Source organism: Hermetia illucens, chromosome 1, assembly GCF_905115235.1.
Source record: "Hermetia illucens chromosome 1, iHerIll2.2.curated.20191125, whole genome shotgun sequence".
In the NCBI taxonomy this organism is placed as follows: Eukaryota; Metazoa; Arthropoda; class Insecta; order Diptera; family Stratiomyidae; genus Hermetia; species Hermetia illucens.
In genome coordinates this window covers 173,291,417-173,310,605 of record NC_051849.1, presented here as the reverse complement: position 1 = coordinate 173,310,605, position 19,189 = coordinate 173,291,417, and the positions used below count along the sequence as shown (strand labels likewise).

Genomic DNA, 19,189 nt, shown 5'->3' with positions numbered 1-19,189 from the left:
GCATTTAAATATGCATGGAGAAAACTGTCGAAATTCAACTTTCAAAATCACTACTAACCTCTGATTAGATTTCATTAATATACCTAGGATTCGATTATCTTTTCTATATATAGTTCTTGAGTTCATCTTACCGCTGATTGATAGGATTTTAAGATCCCTGAAAATCCGAATCCGTTTTTTTATACTTTACTAAAGGCGCTGGGGATGGTGACGAGTGGTCACTTAAATATAAATATCTGCAAAGAAATAAATAATTTTGGTAAAGCAGACAAAGCAGACAGAAATAATTTCCATCATAAGTTACAATCCTGCATTTTTCAGTCCAAAGATTTATTCGTTGGAAAAGAGATCCGGTTTTTTTTATCGAATATATTCACTGATGTATTATTTGTATCCACGTAAAAACGCATCCCAAAAACATCATGCTGTATTGATCGAGACATCTCAACGTCTGGGAGTACGATAGTTGAAGTGAACTTCATAAATGATATTTGAGTGGAGCTTCCGATTGTTTTTTTACATTTAAAAATGATGTCAGCGTTGAATCCTGCTATTTTGAAGAGTACAAAATTTACCTTCCAGTGAATTTTCGCTGAGGCATTTTAATTGTAAACTTCAACAAGCGACAAATGCTACGAAAAGTCATTGTTTGACTTGTGAGGGTATTTGCCATTCTTTTAAGATATATATACACATGTCGGAGGAAATTCTCATATTTCAAGCATTCAATACGTGGATTGTGCCAGCCAAAGTAATTTTTACGCATTAGAGCAAGTAGAAATCGGAAAGTGCGATACCGGAATAACGTGGTCCTTGTGATTACATATCTGATCGAATCGCTTCCGCAAGTATTATTTGCTGGAAAAATACTTTGTCATGTCAGAATTTTCCAAACCAATACAGATTTTTACAAACTATTATAATTTCAGAAATTTCCAAACTAACTTCAGACTGTTCCAAGTCAATTTCAGAATTCTCCATTACAGATTCAGGATTTTCCATTTCCAATTCAAATTTTTTTTCAGTATCCTTGATTTGATGTATACCAACTTTTTACCACTAGATAAGGATGAAGTTGGGATTCTTTGAAAAAAAAAATCTGAGTAGTTTATCAATTTTGTGTCATTATTTATTTTAATGGACCATGGTTCGGTCTGGGATAAAATATAACTTCCTCAATCTGCTATTTTTGTCATGATCTTTAGATACAAAATCATGTACTTGTGACTGCAGTTAACTCCGTGGTTTCTTGTAGAACCTCATTAATGTCCACTGACAACCGACAGCACTTCCCAAGTATTAAGAAGTTTAAATTGCGGCGTGGCTATTACTTTCAGACACTTAACCTGTCCTAGAGGACGTCATTGAACCATTATATGTGTGTCTCAGCTAGTCTCAGTGAAGCAAATGATAATAGAAAATTGATATGCAGTCCAAATTTTTTTCAAAGAACCCCAGCTCCATCCTTATCCAGCGGTAAAAATCGAAATGGAAAATTCTGAATCAAAAACGAAAGATTCTGATATTGACTTGGAAAAGTCTGAAGTTGATTTGGAAATTTCTGAAATTAGTTTGGAAAAATTTGAATTGGTTCGGAAAATTCTGAATTTGGCTTCCAATTCCAAAACCTATACTTAGCGCCTAAATGGTGAACTTGGGTTTAACTTCGTTAAACTTGGTGGCATCTATCAGTTTTACAGATTTGACTAACTACTACTATACTAATCTATTAGCGAATTAGCGAGGAACTAGCTCGACTATTCTCACGTATATTGCGTACAATTCTTCTTTCGTTTTATCTTATTATGGTTCCGCTTTCATTCATGAACTTTCAACGTCTTTTATATGAATGCAAATTTCGTCCAGGACAGAGGCAATTCATCAGATGCTGCCTCAACTCAGCCATGGGAGCAGCTTGACCAAAAGCGGTAATCAAGGTATGATTCCGAATTATAATGAGCGAAAACTGCCTGGTTCAAGCCTAGGTTGCCTGAAGTAGAGGACCTTTTATTTTAATGGGTTGAGGTAGTTCCCAACTGGGTAGGAACTGTCTCTCATTTTTTGCTGGACACACTTTTCTTTCAGGCAGAACGCTCATTTTTTAATAAAAGGAATAATAAAAAATAAGGGGATATTTCTCCGGCGTGGAAAGAGCTTCCTATGAACCCTATTTCATGTCAAATTTTATTTCGTGCCCAAGGAACGATCTTCTCATTTTTTTCCCTTAATCCGGATCAAAGCAAAAGAAACTTATCAGATATTGTCTGCAAGCCAAAAATGTGACAGATAGTCTTTCCTATTTGGGGCGTAGTCTCAATAAGTAGAGGAGTCCTGAGTCTACTAAAATTGAGTTATCTATATCCAGAATCAATCTTTTGCATCAGTCGATACTTTCTGTGGTAATTCGTCTCTGATTTGCAGAAGATAATTTAAGTTTTCTACTAGCGTTTCTTCATTGGTACGTAATTCGATATTTTCAACGTTCCGAATTACAAGGCTTAGCTTGGGATTTAATTAGAACATTAAGTCGAAGAACGCCAAAAATAATTTAATAGTCATCCATTTTGATGACTTGGATAACGTATAGGAGAAAAGCTGCAGGACTCATGGAAAGGCTGAAATAAATCTTTTTCGAGGATGAAAGGTTGCGTAAGCACTACGTAAAACAAAAATTGGCTTACCAAATACAGCATGGAAGTAACAACCTTTAACATAGAACAAATGTGGGAGTGGTCATTTATTTTTATAGGTTAGATTTGTACTTAATACACGACGGTATCATGTCTGGTAGTCTGACAAAGATTACGTGGTTAAAATGAATAATTCCTTCCGATGGAACTAGGATATTTAGTTGGGAATTCTCTCTGGGAGAGAAACTTTTCTCCAATGTGGTATGCCATGACTCTTACCACGGAGAAGTGGAATATAGGACACCGCGGGCTTTCCGCAAGTTCATCTGTGATTTGCATAGAAAGCAATTATTGAGTTTTTTGACGGGTTTGATTGAGACCATGGCCAAGTGACCCGAATTAAACGAATTATAATAAAGGAGAATAAATCAAATTAATGACTCCTCGTTACGGGTGATCTGATAAAGTATAATAAAAATCAAAAAGGGATATCCCATAGATCATTTCCAACGTCAAGGTACAACATCAGGTGACAGTTTCTGTCACTGACAAATTCTATATTGATGAAAAAAGATTGTCATGCCATAGTAGGGAAGTACACCTCAGGGAACCTCCTATAGGAAAATCTTATCAGCATATGACTGCAAAGGCCCGTATTTTCTGAGGTTTCTGGAAGGCCATCAACTGCAAGGCCTTAACCCTATAGACAGTATAAACAAGTCGGGAAACCGGAAGCTGCACGCTTCAGGTACGAAAGGTTTTGTGTATTTCTTAGTACGTAGTAGGTAATATATCCATATATTATGTGAAAGTATCGACTTTCGGGTGATATTCACATTCATAGTCTTCAATTTTCAAAGAAACAAACAAACTTTGACGTATTATAACTTTGTTAGTAATAGTGCGATTTCCACCAAACTTGGTAAGATCATGCTCTACATTATAGCCTACATCACTTCAATTTAGTGGTGCTACGATGAACTTAAAGGGGTTTACAGCCCCAATTACAAAAAATTATAGTAATATACTATTATTAATTTTATTTGAATAGATACGATGCGAGATTAAACCAGAGGTGAACAAATGTACATGATGTACTTGTACAATTCAAAAACAAAAGTTTTCTTGTACTGCTAAATTCCACCACTTGTACTGTCCTTCTGATAGTTCTTTACTCGTAATTGATTATAACCAGTCGGGATGATCATGTTCCAAGATCTATGCTCAGATAGACCTCACATTTCTAGGATCATCTCAGATGATTGAGGAAATGCGGAAGTTGGGAGGAACATAGTCGCATATTTTCGATAACAATGTAAATATTCTTTACTGAAGGATAAGAAGAATCCAGCTGATCAGTTTCGCCTCATCTTGCTGCATAATGGTTGTAGGAGTGGTGGTAAAGTGAATTAACGTGGCTTAACTCTCAGCCCCAGTTGTATGTTCTATGAATCCCTTTTTTGTCAAAATCCATGTTTCATTCTAGTATTGTGTATATTCTTTACCAGCAGATTTCTTTACATAAACAGATTCCCCCTTTCGATGTATTGTAAAATAGTTTGTTGCGTGTCCTTTTCTATAATTAATAATCGGAAATTGATCCATTGCACTATGAGGACTGTGTCAAATGTTCAATTCCCTACATTTTGTTCGACATCCTGCAGTCACATTAGAATGAATCTACATTTCAAATCTAATATTCATCGTTCAATTGAAGTTCGTGAGTGATTGAAAGCAAAGAATACAAATAAACCGTTACTTTGCTATTTGCAGACTCAACTCTATATTCCTTGCATTTTCCATAAACTCAACATATGCTAGGCGAGGCCTATGTACTCAAAGGAGTTCTTCCAAGTTCTTCCTCAAACTTTTCAAAATAGTTACATTTCAGTACTTGTGAAACTATTGCAAATATCTTTGGCACGCAATTATGAGTACTTTTGTATTACATTGAATTATTACCTTGATTTGAGCAACATCGTCATGTTTATAAGCAACACATAGCGTGTAGTAGGTTGGGTCTGAAGAATTAAGTCAACTGGACTTGCTTTCGCTAAGAATATACGAGTACTTGTCCAACTATTGTTGGTACCCATGTTGGTGTGGGGAAAAGTTGAAAGTTTCCGCAAATAGAAAAGTCACGAATGTGAAATTATTTCAATACGTTGCACGCGTTCGGTGAAGTCTTTTCTTAGATATTCGCCTCGATTGGGAAGGAAATGAAACTCGCAGCTATTTGATACTATTTCTGTTACGCCTTCAACTACTTGTTGTTAAGGAGAATGCAATGATGGAAGGGTATGTGAGTACGAGATGGTTGGAATTGTTAGAGAATATATGAATTTGTGAATTTTCTTAAGTAATTTTATACAAGATAGTAATTAGCGTTGGTTTGTGAGTCAAATTATACATGTATAGTATTACGTGGAAGAGTTATTAAGTTCTATAAGAAGATAGACTACCATAAAATGTTTTATCTCAGCTTATAATAAATATTAGAATGACTTTGAAATGGAGTACTATGATGCCAAGTACGGAGTTTATATTCATGGAATTTCTATTTCTGAAATTGAAACCAAGGCAATATATTCCTACCTAATATATATTATATTTGCTTCCCGAAATTCAACAGGATGGTAGGAGGGGATACACCGATTGATTCGGAAATAATGTTAATTTATCTTTATAATAAGAAGTAGAAATTTGGATTAAATTTATTTTTCTGCCCAATTTTCCAGCACCACCCATTTGGTGTTTTTTCTCTAAAGGGTTAATACCTCTAAGAAAAGTATTTTGTCTTGTGACCAAATGTTGTCCTTCAAATTGTTTTTAGCAGATAAAAGTCATTGGATGTCAGTTGGAAAGATTAAGGTCGATACTTAGGTAATTCAAAGCACTTGTTGAGACATCTCCGGCTTCGTGTGCAGCGTACATTAACTAACTTTTTAAGGTTTTGTGGTAAACAGAACCTCATTCAAATCGGTTTGCTGTCTGTCTGTCTATCCGTCTGTCTGTCTGTCTGTCACAAGGATTTTTCTCGAAAATGGTTGTAACGATTGACACCAAATTTGGTGTGAAGGTGGGAACTGTGAACGCTCACGCAAACAGTGAATTAAATCATTCTAGATCGAACTTAAGGGAGGGTCTCTATATATGCAAAAGGGGGATGCAAACTTTTTTCACCAAATGTAGTCAGTAGGGTATCAAATGGAAGGTCACGATTAGTACTTTCCGATGCTTGATTCTCTTAGTTTTGTTGTTGGTCTGTTGGAAAGGTGGGGAGTGCGGGGGGCCGAAAGTGATCATTTCTTTTACGGACCCATTCTTAGAATCAAAATTTTGAAAAAAATTAGGAGGCTGGCACTATATAGTACCTAGGCTTGGAAATATCCTTCATACCGATATCTGTTCAAATAAAGTTAATAGTAGTATAATTGGCTGGCTTACTAACAAAGTTATAATAGGTTAATGTTGCCCCTGATGTGCAAATCCAAACCTTTGAATGTCACTATCACGCGAAAGTAGATATTCTGGTCATTTTACACATTTTGAAGAGCTGATATCTTCGTGAGCCATCTTCGAAGTACCCTTACTTATATTTGTAGTAACTTCCTGGCTGTTTTTGGCTTTGACTGAAAGTGAATTTTATTTTTATCTTTTTAACCTTATTGTTTTCTCTGAAGCGTCAACCAGATGTCCTTGGTGTGTCTTGTTCAGATGGCTATGGTCGCGTAGTTTGGTTTCCAATTAGGTCTCGACGATTTGTAATAGAGACTAGCTGTCGCTTTTCATAAAAAAGTGCTTTTTAAAATGTCAAATCTAATATTTTTTAAACCCAGTGTTGGTGTTAGTTATATGGTGGTAACGTCAGCACCGAAAACCAACCAACCAACAACATCAAACCACACTGGTCAAACGGGAAGAATAAAGATAGGGGAATACAACTTTGAGACCGTTGATAATTTCTCCTATCTAGGGTCTAAAATCATAATCGATAACAGCTACGATGATGAAATCCACGCACGGTTGTTGTCAGCCAACAGAGCCTATTTCAGCTTACAAAAACTGTTGCGCTCGAAACGTCTCACCATAGGGTCAAAGATTCTACTGTACAATACAATGATCTTGCCAGTCCTCATGTATTCCTCGGAAACTTGGGTTCTTAGCAAAAAAATTGCGAACTCTTGGCCGCGTTCGAGAGAAGAATCCTCCGAAGAATTTTTGGCCCCCTACATGAGGATGGACGATTCCATAGCCTACACAATGACGAAATCTATGAGCGATACCATGACCGTCCGGTTGTGGATAAAATCCGGCTTAATAGGTTACGGTGGGCGGGTCATTTAATCCGTATGGATGAGGATGATCCCGTCCGGAAAGTCTAGAAGGGCAATATCTATGGTAGAAAAAAAAGACGAGGCAGACCCTGCCTAAGATGGAGCGATGGTATAGGTCAGGACGCCAGACAGCTTTTAGGGATATCGAATTGGTGGACCTCGGCGCGAAACCGGGATGTCTGGAGTTCCTTATTAAGGCAGGCCTAGACCGGATACCGGTTGTTGTGCCGTTGAGGATGATGTTACCTAATTCATACGTTGGTGAAGGGGATATGCTATTTTTGTTGGTGAAAATGCTGGAATTTTTGCTGAATTGAAAACACTGAGAAATTCTTCAGACATCACTTATGGAGAATAACTTGACAGGGTAAGCGTTTGACTTAAGGACAATACATCATCATCTTAGTAGGTAATTTGATATCATAATAATAATAATCGTTGGCACAACAATCCATATTGGATCAGGGCCTTGAAGTGTGTTAGAGCACTTCATTCAAGACCGTAACGGTACACTACAGTAGACTGTAGGAGACAGTGTGGTCAGCATTGCGCTCGCCCGAGATTATTACCCTGATTTGACTCAGGTACTCATTCACAGCTGAGTCGACTGGTATCCGACATCAAATCACGATACAAATTCCTCTGCCACCAGCGAGATTTGAACCGCGACCTTCCGTACGACAGCCTTGTGCTCTAACCACTCAGCTATCCGGACACAATTTGATATCACATCACCTTTTTAGGAAATAGTATGACAAACATCACCTTTCATTACCATAACCGTCAAGGTGATGTTACATATATAGACAATCTTACATATTTTACTCGGAAGCCGATATTATGGAATATTACTTTCACAGAGGAGGAGAGAAAAAACAAAAGATCTCATATAATATAGAAAGATATTTTCACATGCAAAGAATAAGAATTCATGGTTACTTATGGCGTAGTAGTATATGCATTTGCTATTGCATTGCTCTATATTGCATAGAAGCGAGATAATTCAAAGCTTATCTATCACTCACAAATCTCAAATCAGAGAACGGGGTATCATAACACTAATAGATTAGCAAATGATCCTCGACATCGGCACGGCACTCAACAACCGAGACTGCTGCTAGGAAGAACGGTGATGTTTGGTGATGTTTTGTAATATCATTTCATATCGGAGTGGACAATATTACTTATTATAAGAATAATACAGTCATTTCGCCTCAACTGGGCGTTGATCTTGTAATATTAAGTGATGTTGTGACATTTGGATCGCGCTCGGTGACTGTAATGTGATATTACGCTTGAAGGTGATATTACATATATCGCCATCTTATCTCTAATTTGACAGTGAACTTTGTAATGACCATATGAGATTGGCGATGGCCAAAGACTATCCTAAGTGGATGAAAATGACTATGAGGCGAGAGCTACCCAAAAAACCTGAAAAGATAGCGAAATTGATCGTGAAGGTCCACCCGCGAATATTGAAGCTCCATCGAAGTGCTCGCACGCTTCTGTGCCAGCCAGGCTCGGGAATGGAGTCCTGGCATTCTTTGCTGGAAGGTTTGGCTCGTAAAACCTCACATTATCATGGCATTTGAACGTATTGTGGAATTTTAGATGGTTTACTCTACAAGTTATATCATCTATCTTTCGCTCTTCACTTTAAATTTCATTTTGGTATCGCATTATCGATTGTATATAGTACTTTGTATGATGCGGAGAGTTGTTGGTTACTTGTTTCTCAAATTACATACTTAATGTAAGACTTAATCAAGGCAGATCCTATATATTTGTATGATTGCATAAGAAGATACACGTGGAAAAATTTAATTTCAAAACCGTTCAATATGCGTGTCAATTTGGAAACAGTTTCTTTTCCGATTAAAAACTATTTATAGTTCGTCTATTGTGCGGATACTATTAACTTCTTAAATGGCAAACAATATGCAATTTATACAAAACATGTGTACAATATATGTATACACATATGTATAATAACCGTTACGCACAAGATGTTTGGAAGCATCTAATCACGCGATATTGACAGGTTTTTGAGGAGGAAATGACCTCTTCAAGACGGTGCGGTACCGTGTAATGAAGCATGGAAGTTAATTTCTTATTATAAAATAGTATAAATGCGTGCATATAAATTCGATGTTACGAGTAAGCACTCAATCAAGGCCTGTTAAATATAGCAGCTTGTTTACATAAGTACATACATACATACACAATCTACCTGAATCCAAGAGGCTTAACAGAACAGAAACATGGTTTTTTGGAGGAGTTCAATAGAAAATCAAATTAAATTCACGCAATAAAGCAAGCTGTTCCGATAAGGATAACGTATTTAGTATTTCAATTAATTGCGGTACGAATCATTCATGGATCCTCAGATAATAGCAATCAATAACGCTGCGATGACCAAGTTGGCAGAAAGTCAGTTTCTGATCTCCTAGATTCGAATCCTAGTACGTTATGTATCTTGTTTTTGTCTTTCAGTTATTCCGCTCCTGTAGGCTTATCACTTGAGTAGCGTTAAGTGTGATGATATTGAAAATGAGCTTTGTCTCCAAATAGGAATAAAACAGTTCAAAAAAAAGACTGTGTGGATACTATGTATTTTATAAAAAAAAAAACCGAAGGTATATAAAATAATGACGCCAGACATTTCAATCGGTGATACCTTGAAAGAAAAGAACTGTGTTTTGAATGGTAATTTTAGCTTTTGTCCTTTAAATACCAGCTCTACTTAATATTCCATGACTTCCATCTTTTCATGCATTAGATTCGGAAATGTTAAATTTCCTATAAAGTCCTGAAGCTTATCTGGTAGCATATGTAGTTAGCATGGGTTTTGAGGAAGGAGTCAAGGTGTGTGTTCATAAAGATTTGGATTGCGCTTGAAAATAAGAAAATTTGGCCATTTGGATTTCCATTTAATGAGATTTCTGCCGCAAAATTTGATGTAAATTAAGTATAAACATTTATATACCTACATATATTCATCCATTCAATATAAATTAAATTTAATATGAATGTAAATAAATAAATAAATGAATAGATGTTGTGAACTCCTTAAGAAAAATCTTTTCATAGCTTTTCATTTTAAATGTTTCTGTTTTATCATTTTTAATACCAAAATAATTCATTCAACCGAACGGCCGATTTTTTTCTTTTTTTTAATTGCAGATGCTTATCAATCAAGCCACCCGAGAGGTATGACTCCTTATCTGCAAATTGAGAGAACTCTCTGTAGAAAGCGTGTTGTATGATGTGATCAGAAAAGAATGAATGATACCCGCGCAATAATCGAATAATCAATCGTCCAGAAGTGCAATAAAAATATATCAGATTCAGTGCACAGGGGTGTGGTGGTGTTTGACATCGTCCAGAGCTGGAACAATATTGGAGTTTGGAATCAACTCGCGATACATACCAAACATGAGGTTAAAATATTGTTGGCGTATCAAAAACAAAAATCAAACAAAATTTATATGCAAATTGATTTATGTTAATTTTCCAAAAGAAAATGACAAAAGCTAGAAGGAACAACAAACAGTAAGAGATGTTAACATCAAATTTGTTTTGTTTGTTTTTTAAAAAAGAAATATTAAGTGGATTTTTCACGTTAATTATGGGGTGTCCAAACGGGCTGCACCCCTGTCCTGACCTTCGGACGATGATATCGGTTTAAATCCTATAGTTTATTTTGCATGCAACGCAATGCTTGTTTAATTTGTGGACCTTGTTTTGGTATCAATTTGTTATCCCGGTTAACTTATGATTGTTTATGGATTTGTTTAATATTAATAGATTTTTACTAGAGATTGATAACAAAATTACACCTTAATTAAAGGTAAGACCTTTTAACATACAACTCGTTTCAAAAGAAAATCTTTATGGGACAATATTTTGTTCAAAATTTTTTCATCTAAATTTTACCTAAATTATATATCATATCAGCGTAGCTGGAATTATCATTAGAATTAATTTGTCAGTTGAAGTGAACTTAGGTTCTCGAAGGGTACAAATCGTGAGAGCTATACTGCTATGATTCGTAATAACTTTTGAGCCATTTCTAAAATATAAAGCATAGGAAATACAATATTTTCCTATTCAACTTGATATTTTACAAATAAGACATTTTATTTCTATTTAATATACAAATTTAGGAAAATAGGTTGCATTCTGCTCAAAAAAGGCACATTTTTTTACACCTTATGCTTAACTGAGCTTAATCTTATATTTTTTTCAAGTGTTTCTCAATGTGCTGAAGGTACTTGCAGGGTATCAACAATTATAAAATTAAAGCTATCCGGGGTTGCTAAAGAGTTCAGGGAAGAAAATTAAATTATAATTTAGTGATATTTTAGGAAATTGCAATATCTTTTAAAATGTCCCCAACAACATTGCACCAGAGACGAATGTTCTTCCGTATTTTCAGAGGTCAACTATTTTTGCCATACGTGGCAAAATTTATATAATTTCTTGTTGACACTATATGACTACGAAAATTAGAAACCATTTCGAGTTTCCAAAATTATATCAGTTTTCCCTTTATTTCATTAGATGAAACCCAACTCTCTTTAATTCCAGAAAGAGTGAAGTCGCCGAATTCTATACGTTTCCCACCATTATTGTTGCGACTGTCAAAGCCGTCACTGTGATCACATTTCCAAACAATAAGTGCCTAGAATTTATTTTCTCACTAAGATAATCAATGTTAACAATACGTTGTATGAACAGTTTTCATTGATAGATAACACCGTATTATTATAATGCTTCCCAATTAGTAGTATCCGAAATAGCCCGCTTCCAATTTATGAACGGCAGCTTTACGAATGTTGCTAGGGTCAACCTAAAAATTGTTACCCAAAGGTTTAAGGGAGTATAAGCAGAAAAGCCAGGATCAAGAAAAGGAGTAAGGAGAAGTTTTATTAAGCAATGGACAACTAGTACATATTGCATTTGAAATCTCCGCAACTTGTGAAACTTTGGCCTTAAAATCTTCTCTCTCCCGGCGCTTTCTTCTTTTTTCCATAGAAAGAAGAGTCTAACCTTTTTCGTTGCAACGCAATTCGGATTACCTACAGATTTGTTTGTTTGAGGAGGGGTAGGGTTTAACAATCAAGTCCTTACTAGGTTTGTTGTACTATTCTACCTCTTTAAAGAATCATAAACATCCAGTTCGAATCCTACGTATATAAGGATAATGTCATCTTCAAAAGGATGGTGTTGTTCCCAAAAACACGGCTCCAGCAACAATTTATAGACGCTGGACCATCCTGTTCCACCCTACTTATATATGATCTGTTTTGAAGGTATTCCTTTTAAATGTTTTATTTCGGAGTCTAGTCTGATATTTTCACTGTTATCTAGTGTGTGCTCCCCAATTTATTAATTTTGACCTTAATGATGGTGGCTATAAATATAAGAATTTTTATAACAGGTGATAATTTTCGTCACTTATTTGCATATGGTTTATTTGGAATTTCAAACTGAACTGCCGGAAAATAAACAAGTCATTGAAGATTCAGACTGCTTTAATTAACAAGCCTATACCCTGTCATTCCTGCTATTTCCTTAGAGCTGCAACATTACATATCTAGTACTAAAACGTACAACTTTTCCATATATGTGAATATTACGCTAAGAAGAACCTGTTTTCATGATGCCTACATAAACTTATCTTTGGTTTGTAATCATTGCAATACATATTCATTTCGTACACCAGAAAAGCATTTGTATGATGCGTTTAATTTTATTTATAGTTTTTCTTAGTCAGTTAGTTTTTGAACTTCATATTTTACCTCCATTTTTTTTAAGGTGTCCTTTCCTTACTTTCTCTGGTTTTTGGGGAAAATGCTTTTCCGCTTTTTGCGGTTGGGTTGATTTATTAAATTCTTTCCTGCATTCTTCCCTAATTTTGCTATTTTATCACTTTTAAGTCTTTTCTTGAAATTCTACCAAGTTAGCTTTTTTGTTCATACATAGTTCATATTTTCTGTTTAATATTTTTCTAATCCATTTTCCACCAGACAATACTTCAATTTGACCATAATTTTGAGAAATAATTTTTTTTTTTATTTGGTACACAAGGTCGCGAGTGAATCACAAGATTATTCATCTTAAAAAGAAAAACATGAAAGGATCGTTTCTTTCATTTTTAACAAAATATTTGCTTTATTCAACAACATTTATGCTTTTATGTGGAACTTTGAAACGTCATCCGTTCATTATTAAATATCTTAAGTTTTTATAAGAAGCCCAATGAGAAAAACTGGATGTCATTCCTTGGTCCGATATTTCTTCAGCAGCTCTTTACAAAAAACCTTTCATTCCCTGCATTTGCAATCATAATTTCGGGCAACCAACCAGGTGCTTTAACTAATTCCCATTCTAATTATTGATCGGCTGATGATTAAAATTCCAACCCTGTATTAGTTGCTTCATTGACCCACTTTAGTAACTATAAGGTTTTCCTAGCGATAGCTTGTAGAAATCTAAGTCGAAATTCTTCATTTTAGACCTAGCATTTGCTTGTACGCGTTAAATGAATTATGCTTCTCAAAGCCTGGCTCAGTATTTTATATTGGATCAGGATTAAAGCGGGCGATAAGTTCCCCGCTTGTGTCATTCTTTGTGCCTTCCCTTCCAAATATTGTATCGGCTAATTTGGATAATGCTCTCTTGTAGCGTAATATTCAAGGTCAAGCTACTGCTAGTTTGATTTAATGATTTCTAGTCTTCACTTTATATATTTATGATTGCTGTTCGCTCCTTGGTGGAGTACAGCTCGTCAACCACATCTAAGCGCCATCGCTCGCATTGACTTGAAATACACTTCATCTCCTCCCACGACTTCCCGAAATGTCCGGACTCCTCCTCTACTGTTCTGCGCCGTCTTCCGATCACACAGCGTATGAGTGTCACGCCTGTGCGACGCCTAAGGCTTCGTTTTTGATAGTGTCAGGCCAGCTTACTCCGATGATATGATGCAGACAGGTATTAACCAAAAGTTGGAGCTTTTGAGTAAAAGTGGAGTACACAGAAAGAACACTAGCACAGAACAGTTTCAACCTGACCTTAGCGTTGAGATAACTGCATTTCCAGATTTTAGGCAGAGCAGCGTCGGACAACATCCAGTTCGGTATAATCGACGGCAGAAACCATGCTTCCTAAATATCCAAATTAATCGATGCCTTCGATGCTCTGCTCATTCAGGCGTCAGACTGAGAACCTTGGTTTTGTTGGAGTTTATATTTAGTTCAACTCTGCTTGCTTCTATTTTCAAATACAGAGTCATTTGGCCAAGGTCCATGACTCTGTGGGAGAGCAGACAGATGTCATCAGTGTAGTCGAGGTGTTTGAGGAAAGCTGTCAGCGCCCATTGAATTCCTTCACGTCCTCCAGACAAGGCAGCATGAATTACGTATAACTGATAACACGAAGAAATAATATCAGTGGCAGGATGCAACCCTCCCTTTGGATTTCAAAATCCTCTGAGATTTTACCTCGGTGCAGCATGTGACATTTTGTGTTGATCGCCATCATCAGTCGCTCTGATAATAGCTATTAATTTCTCTGGAATGCGACTCCAGCGTAGAGCACTCCAAATATATTGCCTGTTCACGTTAGCGAAAGCTTTCTCGAAAGCGATGAAGTGCAGGTAAATCGAAAATCGGAACACCTCGCACTATTCCAAAATGATCCGTACGATGTTGATGTGGTCAATGCAGAAGGATCCGGAACGGAAACCAGTTTGCTCTCTCTCGATCAAGCTTTCGAGATACTCTTTGATGCGTTCCAAATATGTCGAGCGACAGCTGGATCATACTAGCAGCCAAAGTTGAATTTAGGGGGACGCATTTTCCTGACCCCGAGAGAAACGGAAGCGACCATGAGATGGTGACCTCTTTTGAGGCCGATGTCAGCGGCTCTCTTGCTACGCACAGCCAAGAGACAACTCCTAAATCTACTGCTGATCGTGAAGTGGTCGATCTGATTGCGTACGGCGTCGGTGAGGTGAAACACAACTGAATGACAGACTCTGTAGTCGAACAATGTTCCACTAATGACGAGGTAGTGGAAGTTGCAGAAATCCACGAATCTCCCACCATTACCGTTGCTGTTACCAAAACTGTGTTTCCCCATCACATATCCGAGTAAGATGTTGTCAGATTCCATCTGGCGCATTCATAATGTCACCTTTGGAATGCCTCCCCCTAAATTGCATTTAATTGCCCGTAGGAAGTATCCTTCTCCAGTATATCGGAAGTCTTCGTTGGTGCATAGCATTGTACATTGTGATGCTCCTTAACCTGGACCGGAATCCCGCAGTTAGAAGTCTGTCAGAAACCATCTCCCAAGTCAAGAAAGCGTGCTTTGCAGTAGCCTGATGCTAGATTCGCGCCTACTAGGACTTGGCTTTCCAGAGCCGAAAAGCACATTGCCATAAGTGTGGCAAGAGGGGGAGCAGTCCTCTCCAGAGTCCCACAATCTTACTATTGTTTAGCTTATATCGCTAAAGTTTCGGCTCGAGTTTGTAGAAAACGAGCATTTTGAGTACCGTAAAGGATTATTTACTTCTAGGAACCGTTCTCTTCTTATCAAATCTAAATATCTGAAAAGAAATATGGTGGTCAATGCACATGGCATCTAGGCTTCAAAATACTGTCTTTACCGATACCTGTTTAAATAAAGCTAATAGTAGTATATTACCATATTTCTTGTATTTTTTTTAGAAATTGCTTAGGAGCATTTGAAATTCTTCGAGACTTTCGTTCCCATGGAATAACATCTCGGATGTTCCAAGAATTATTCCTTGATGTCCCCGGTTGTCTGCAATTTCTGAGATAACTGAGTAATTCTTTCTTCCCTGCTTTTATTTTACTTTCAATGTTTGATGACATTTTACCGTTTGATATCTAGAAAGCAGCATTCAGTCCTGTCCACATCATTATCGACTTCTCTACCCTCTACCTCTTCTATTGTAATTGTAAAATTATATTCCAGTTTGAGAAATTGTCCATAAGCAAAAGAATCGCACCTCAATCTCATTTGTTAACCATGAATTATGATAATTTTACGATACATAATTAGCAGTCAACAAGCGAAAAGAAATAATTTATCGAACAAATGTATACAAGCTGGGTGTCTCGTGTAAATTAAGTTTTGCTACATGAAAGTTAAAGGAAAACTACTCCGTACTATTTCCATTCAACATATTAACTGAAATTTTCGCGCATATTTTTTTTGCATCTAAGAGTATAAAATTTATCAACAGAGCTATTCATAGCTGCACTCCATACGCTAGAATAGATGTAAATCCGAGTCTTTATATGTATGTTGATAGCAGAATTAAATAAAATGATGCATTCCATCGCATTTTTTTCCGTATAAATTGATTGCATAGGAGCACACATGCATACACGGTAGCAACTTGTAATCGAGCATAGGAGCATTTAATTTAATTATCTTTTTTTACAATTTCCTCCAGCGTTGAGGTAAAAAGAAGGAAGGTGCACAGCAATTCTATTTACGTGCCAATCACCAATTCACTCCACAGTGTTATAATATGTGCATATAATTATCACAAGTTCTCTCCATTTTCTTGTTTCCATAATTTGATAATGTAGCTAGATGGTCTATGGCTGCCATGTTCTCGACAGATGTTTTGTAGTACTTCATTATTTGTAATTTATTAGATATTGTTATATACGCCTTGGACTCATCATATGATCAAGTTGTATTAAAATATTTGAAGTCTGTTATGAACTACGTTATTTATTAAGTGGATACTTGCTATGGGATCTGATTTTGATATAATCTTGACCTAAAATAATCGTATTGTCACAAAAATAGTAAAATCTTAAGGGGATCATCCCGTCTTAAGGCGGTTTTTTGGGAATTTTTTTGTGAAGAACTGGATAAAGATACACCATATATTTGTTAATATCTTGAGCATACGTGACAATTCGAGCCTAATATTATAGTTCATTATTGAAGTACAGAGTAACTTATACATCCACCTCCAAAAAAGGGTTTTTTCGGGTGTCAGATGACGCTGTGCTCATCTTAAAGAGAGAGAAAAAAAAAATAAATAAATAATAAAATTAAAATTTACCACGGTTTGCAAACTAGCATTATTAAAAATATTGAAAGGTAAATTTCTGGTGCCTTGGTAAACTTTGCTATGTAAATTTTTGTGTCTTTCCACGGCTTCTTTAATGTATAAAAATACGGGCCAATGAATCGTGATTACCCTAGTTTCCAAAGAACAAATATTTTCTGAATAAGTCGTGAAAATTTCAAAGAATTTCGTTGGATAGATTTTAGTCCATGGTGGCATCCGATTTTCAACATGCAGTTCGAGAAAAACGCATTTAAAAATTAGAAGGGGATTATTAACCATATAATCTTAACTCAACATTGATCTACTACATCTGATCCATAAACCTTCGATTTCTTAAAAAAACCATGTAGTGCCTAAGCTTCAATTCTCGCTCTTTTAGCGAAGTCATTCGAACGTCGTTCGGATAAATTCGCGGCGATCAACATAAACCTGACCTATGACACTTTACCTGTTTAATACTACAATTTCTGAACGATTCGGAATATCGGAAATTCACTTATCCCAAAATATTCTACACTATATCTAGATACAATTCATACCGAAAAAGAAACATCGATTCCTCGGATCCGGCACACGGGCGTGACACCCTTAACTAATTCTTGCAATTTTTGTAAAAACAATAGAATACTTCCAAACCAATCTAAAAAACCTTGGGCTCTAAAAGCTTTAATGAATTTGATGCCTCTTATGTATCACCGGAATCGGGTTTTCTCTTATCCAGTGTGTGTGTGTGGTGGGCGAGAAGCTACAGCTTCTGAGCACTCAGGCCGTGTTGGCTTATTGTACTCGCCACCCCCATCTAACGGAATATTTCGGATTCGTTAACGTATCGTATTTCCGTTAGTGGATGTGATACTACCCGTTGCAACTGGGGAACATCGGCACCAAAGATCTGATGTCAGATGCGTCCATAGGTCCTGCAAGTCCTCCTGCTAGATAAACTTTTCGGTATGCATGTTCGGTTCTGGCAGTCATTTTCGAGGTGCTCAAAGGACTACTCAACGCCCTCAATGCTGCTTGGCTATCACTGCAGATTGCAATACGCCTGCCCTTCAACTGCTCGTCAATCACCCAGTTTGTCGCCCTGAGATCGCGTAAACTTCGGCTTGAAAAACCGTTGTATAATGTCCCAAACGAAAAGCTCACTTCTCGTTTTTATTTGAGAGGTAGACTACGGCTCCAGAACCCTGTTCTTCCGTATACCCAGCCACGCATTCCCCTGGGACGTCCCAGTTCCCTCTATTCTTCAGGGTAACTTCTACCATACAGGTGTATGGGGATACGAGAATCGAACGGCATTGTAGGACCTGGATTCAGTACTCCTACTTCCTCTTCTAATGTTCTGTACTCCCTACATCCGTTGTTTCCCCATAGATCTAATCGAATTTGTCTATGTGCTGCTTTCACTGCAGTGCTTTGGGTAAATATATCCAGGGGCTGCAAAATGAGTAATGCATTTAGAGCTGTGCCGGATGTCGTGCTCATGGTACCAGTGATACCTAGAGACACAGTTCTTTGCAGTGCGGCCAGTTTACGGTGAAAACCTTTTTGTTTCACATTAACCCACAACACTACGAATGGATAAACGCACATCGACCTAATGATGGCAACGTATATCCACATTACCACATGAGGCCTGTAGAGGCAAAGGTCCGTCTGCACAGCCCATAAGCTGAGCTCACACATTTTTATCTCTATATGTTTGCTCCAAAGAAGTTTTTTATCTAGAGTGACTCCCAGATATTTCACTTCTTCGGAAAGTTGAAGGATAGCACCCCTCATCTTAGGGAGGTAAAGCCCATCCAGTTTTCTCCTTTTTGTGAATAATACCATTGTGGTTTTATTTGGATTAACTGGAAGACCATATCCGAGGCATCAACTGTCTATTAAATCAACGGCACGTTATATATTTCTACACACCGTCCCAAGTTACCGATCAATATGAACGTGTATTGGCAAATTTTGCAGTTCGCGTAGTAGTGAGTCGATCAGCATATTCCACAGAAGCCGCGAAAGCACTTCCCCTTGGGGCAGCTTTGCGTTGTTTCTGCTGTTAGATAGTGATCGACACCCACCTTAGCACACAGCAA

General features: G+C 36.9%; 1 protein-coding gene across 18 annotated transcripts in view; it reads left to right on the top strand.

Moving 5' to 3' along the window:
• The window catches only part of LOC119646678 (dachshund homolog 1), a 92,128-nt gene that overhangs the window by 13,593 nt on the left and 59,346 nt on the right, over nucleotides 1–19,189 (top strand). For 11 of the 18 annotated variants that reach the window (XM_038047222.1, XM_038047221.1, XM_038047216.1 and 8 more), the window contains exon 2: nucleotides 10,154–10,180. The exons of the other annotated variants lie outside the window; for them this stretch is intronic. In XM_038047222.1, coding sequence (XP_037903150.1) covers nucleotides 10,154–10,180 — 27 coding nt within the window. The remainder of the gene's footprint in view (nucleotides 1–10,153; nucleotides 10,181–19,189) is intronic. 18 annotated transcript variants of the gene reach the window in all.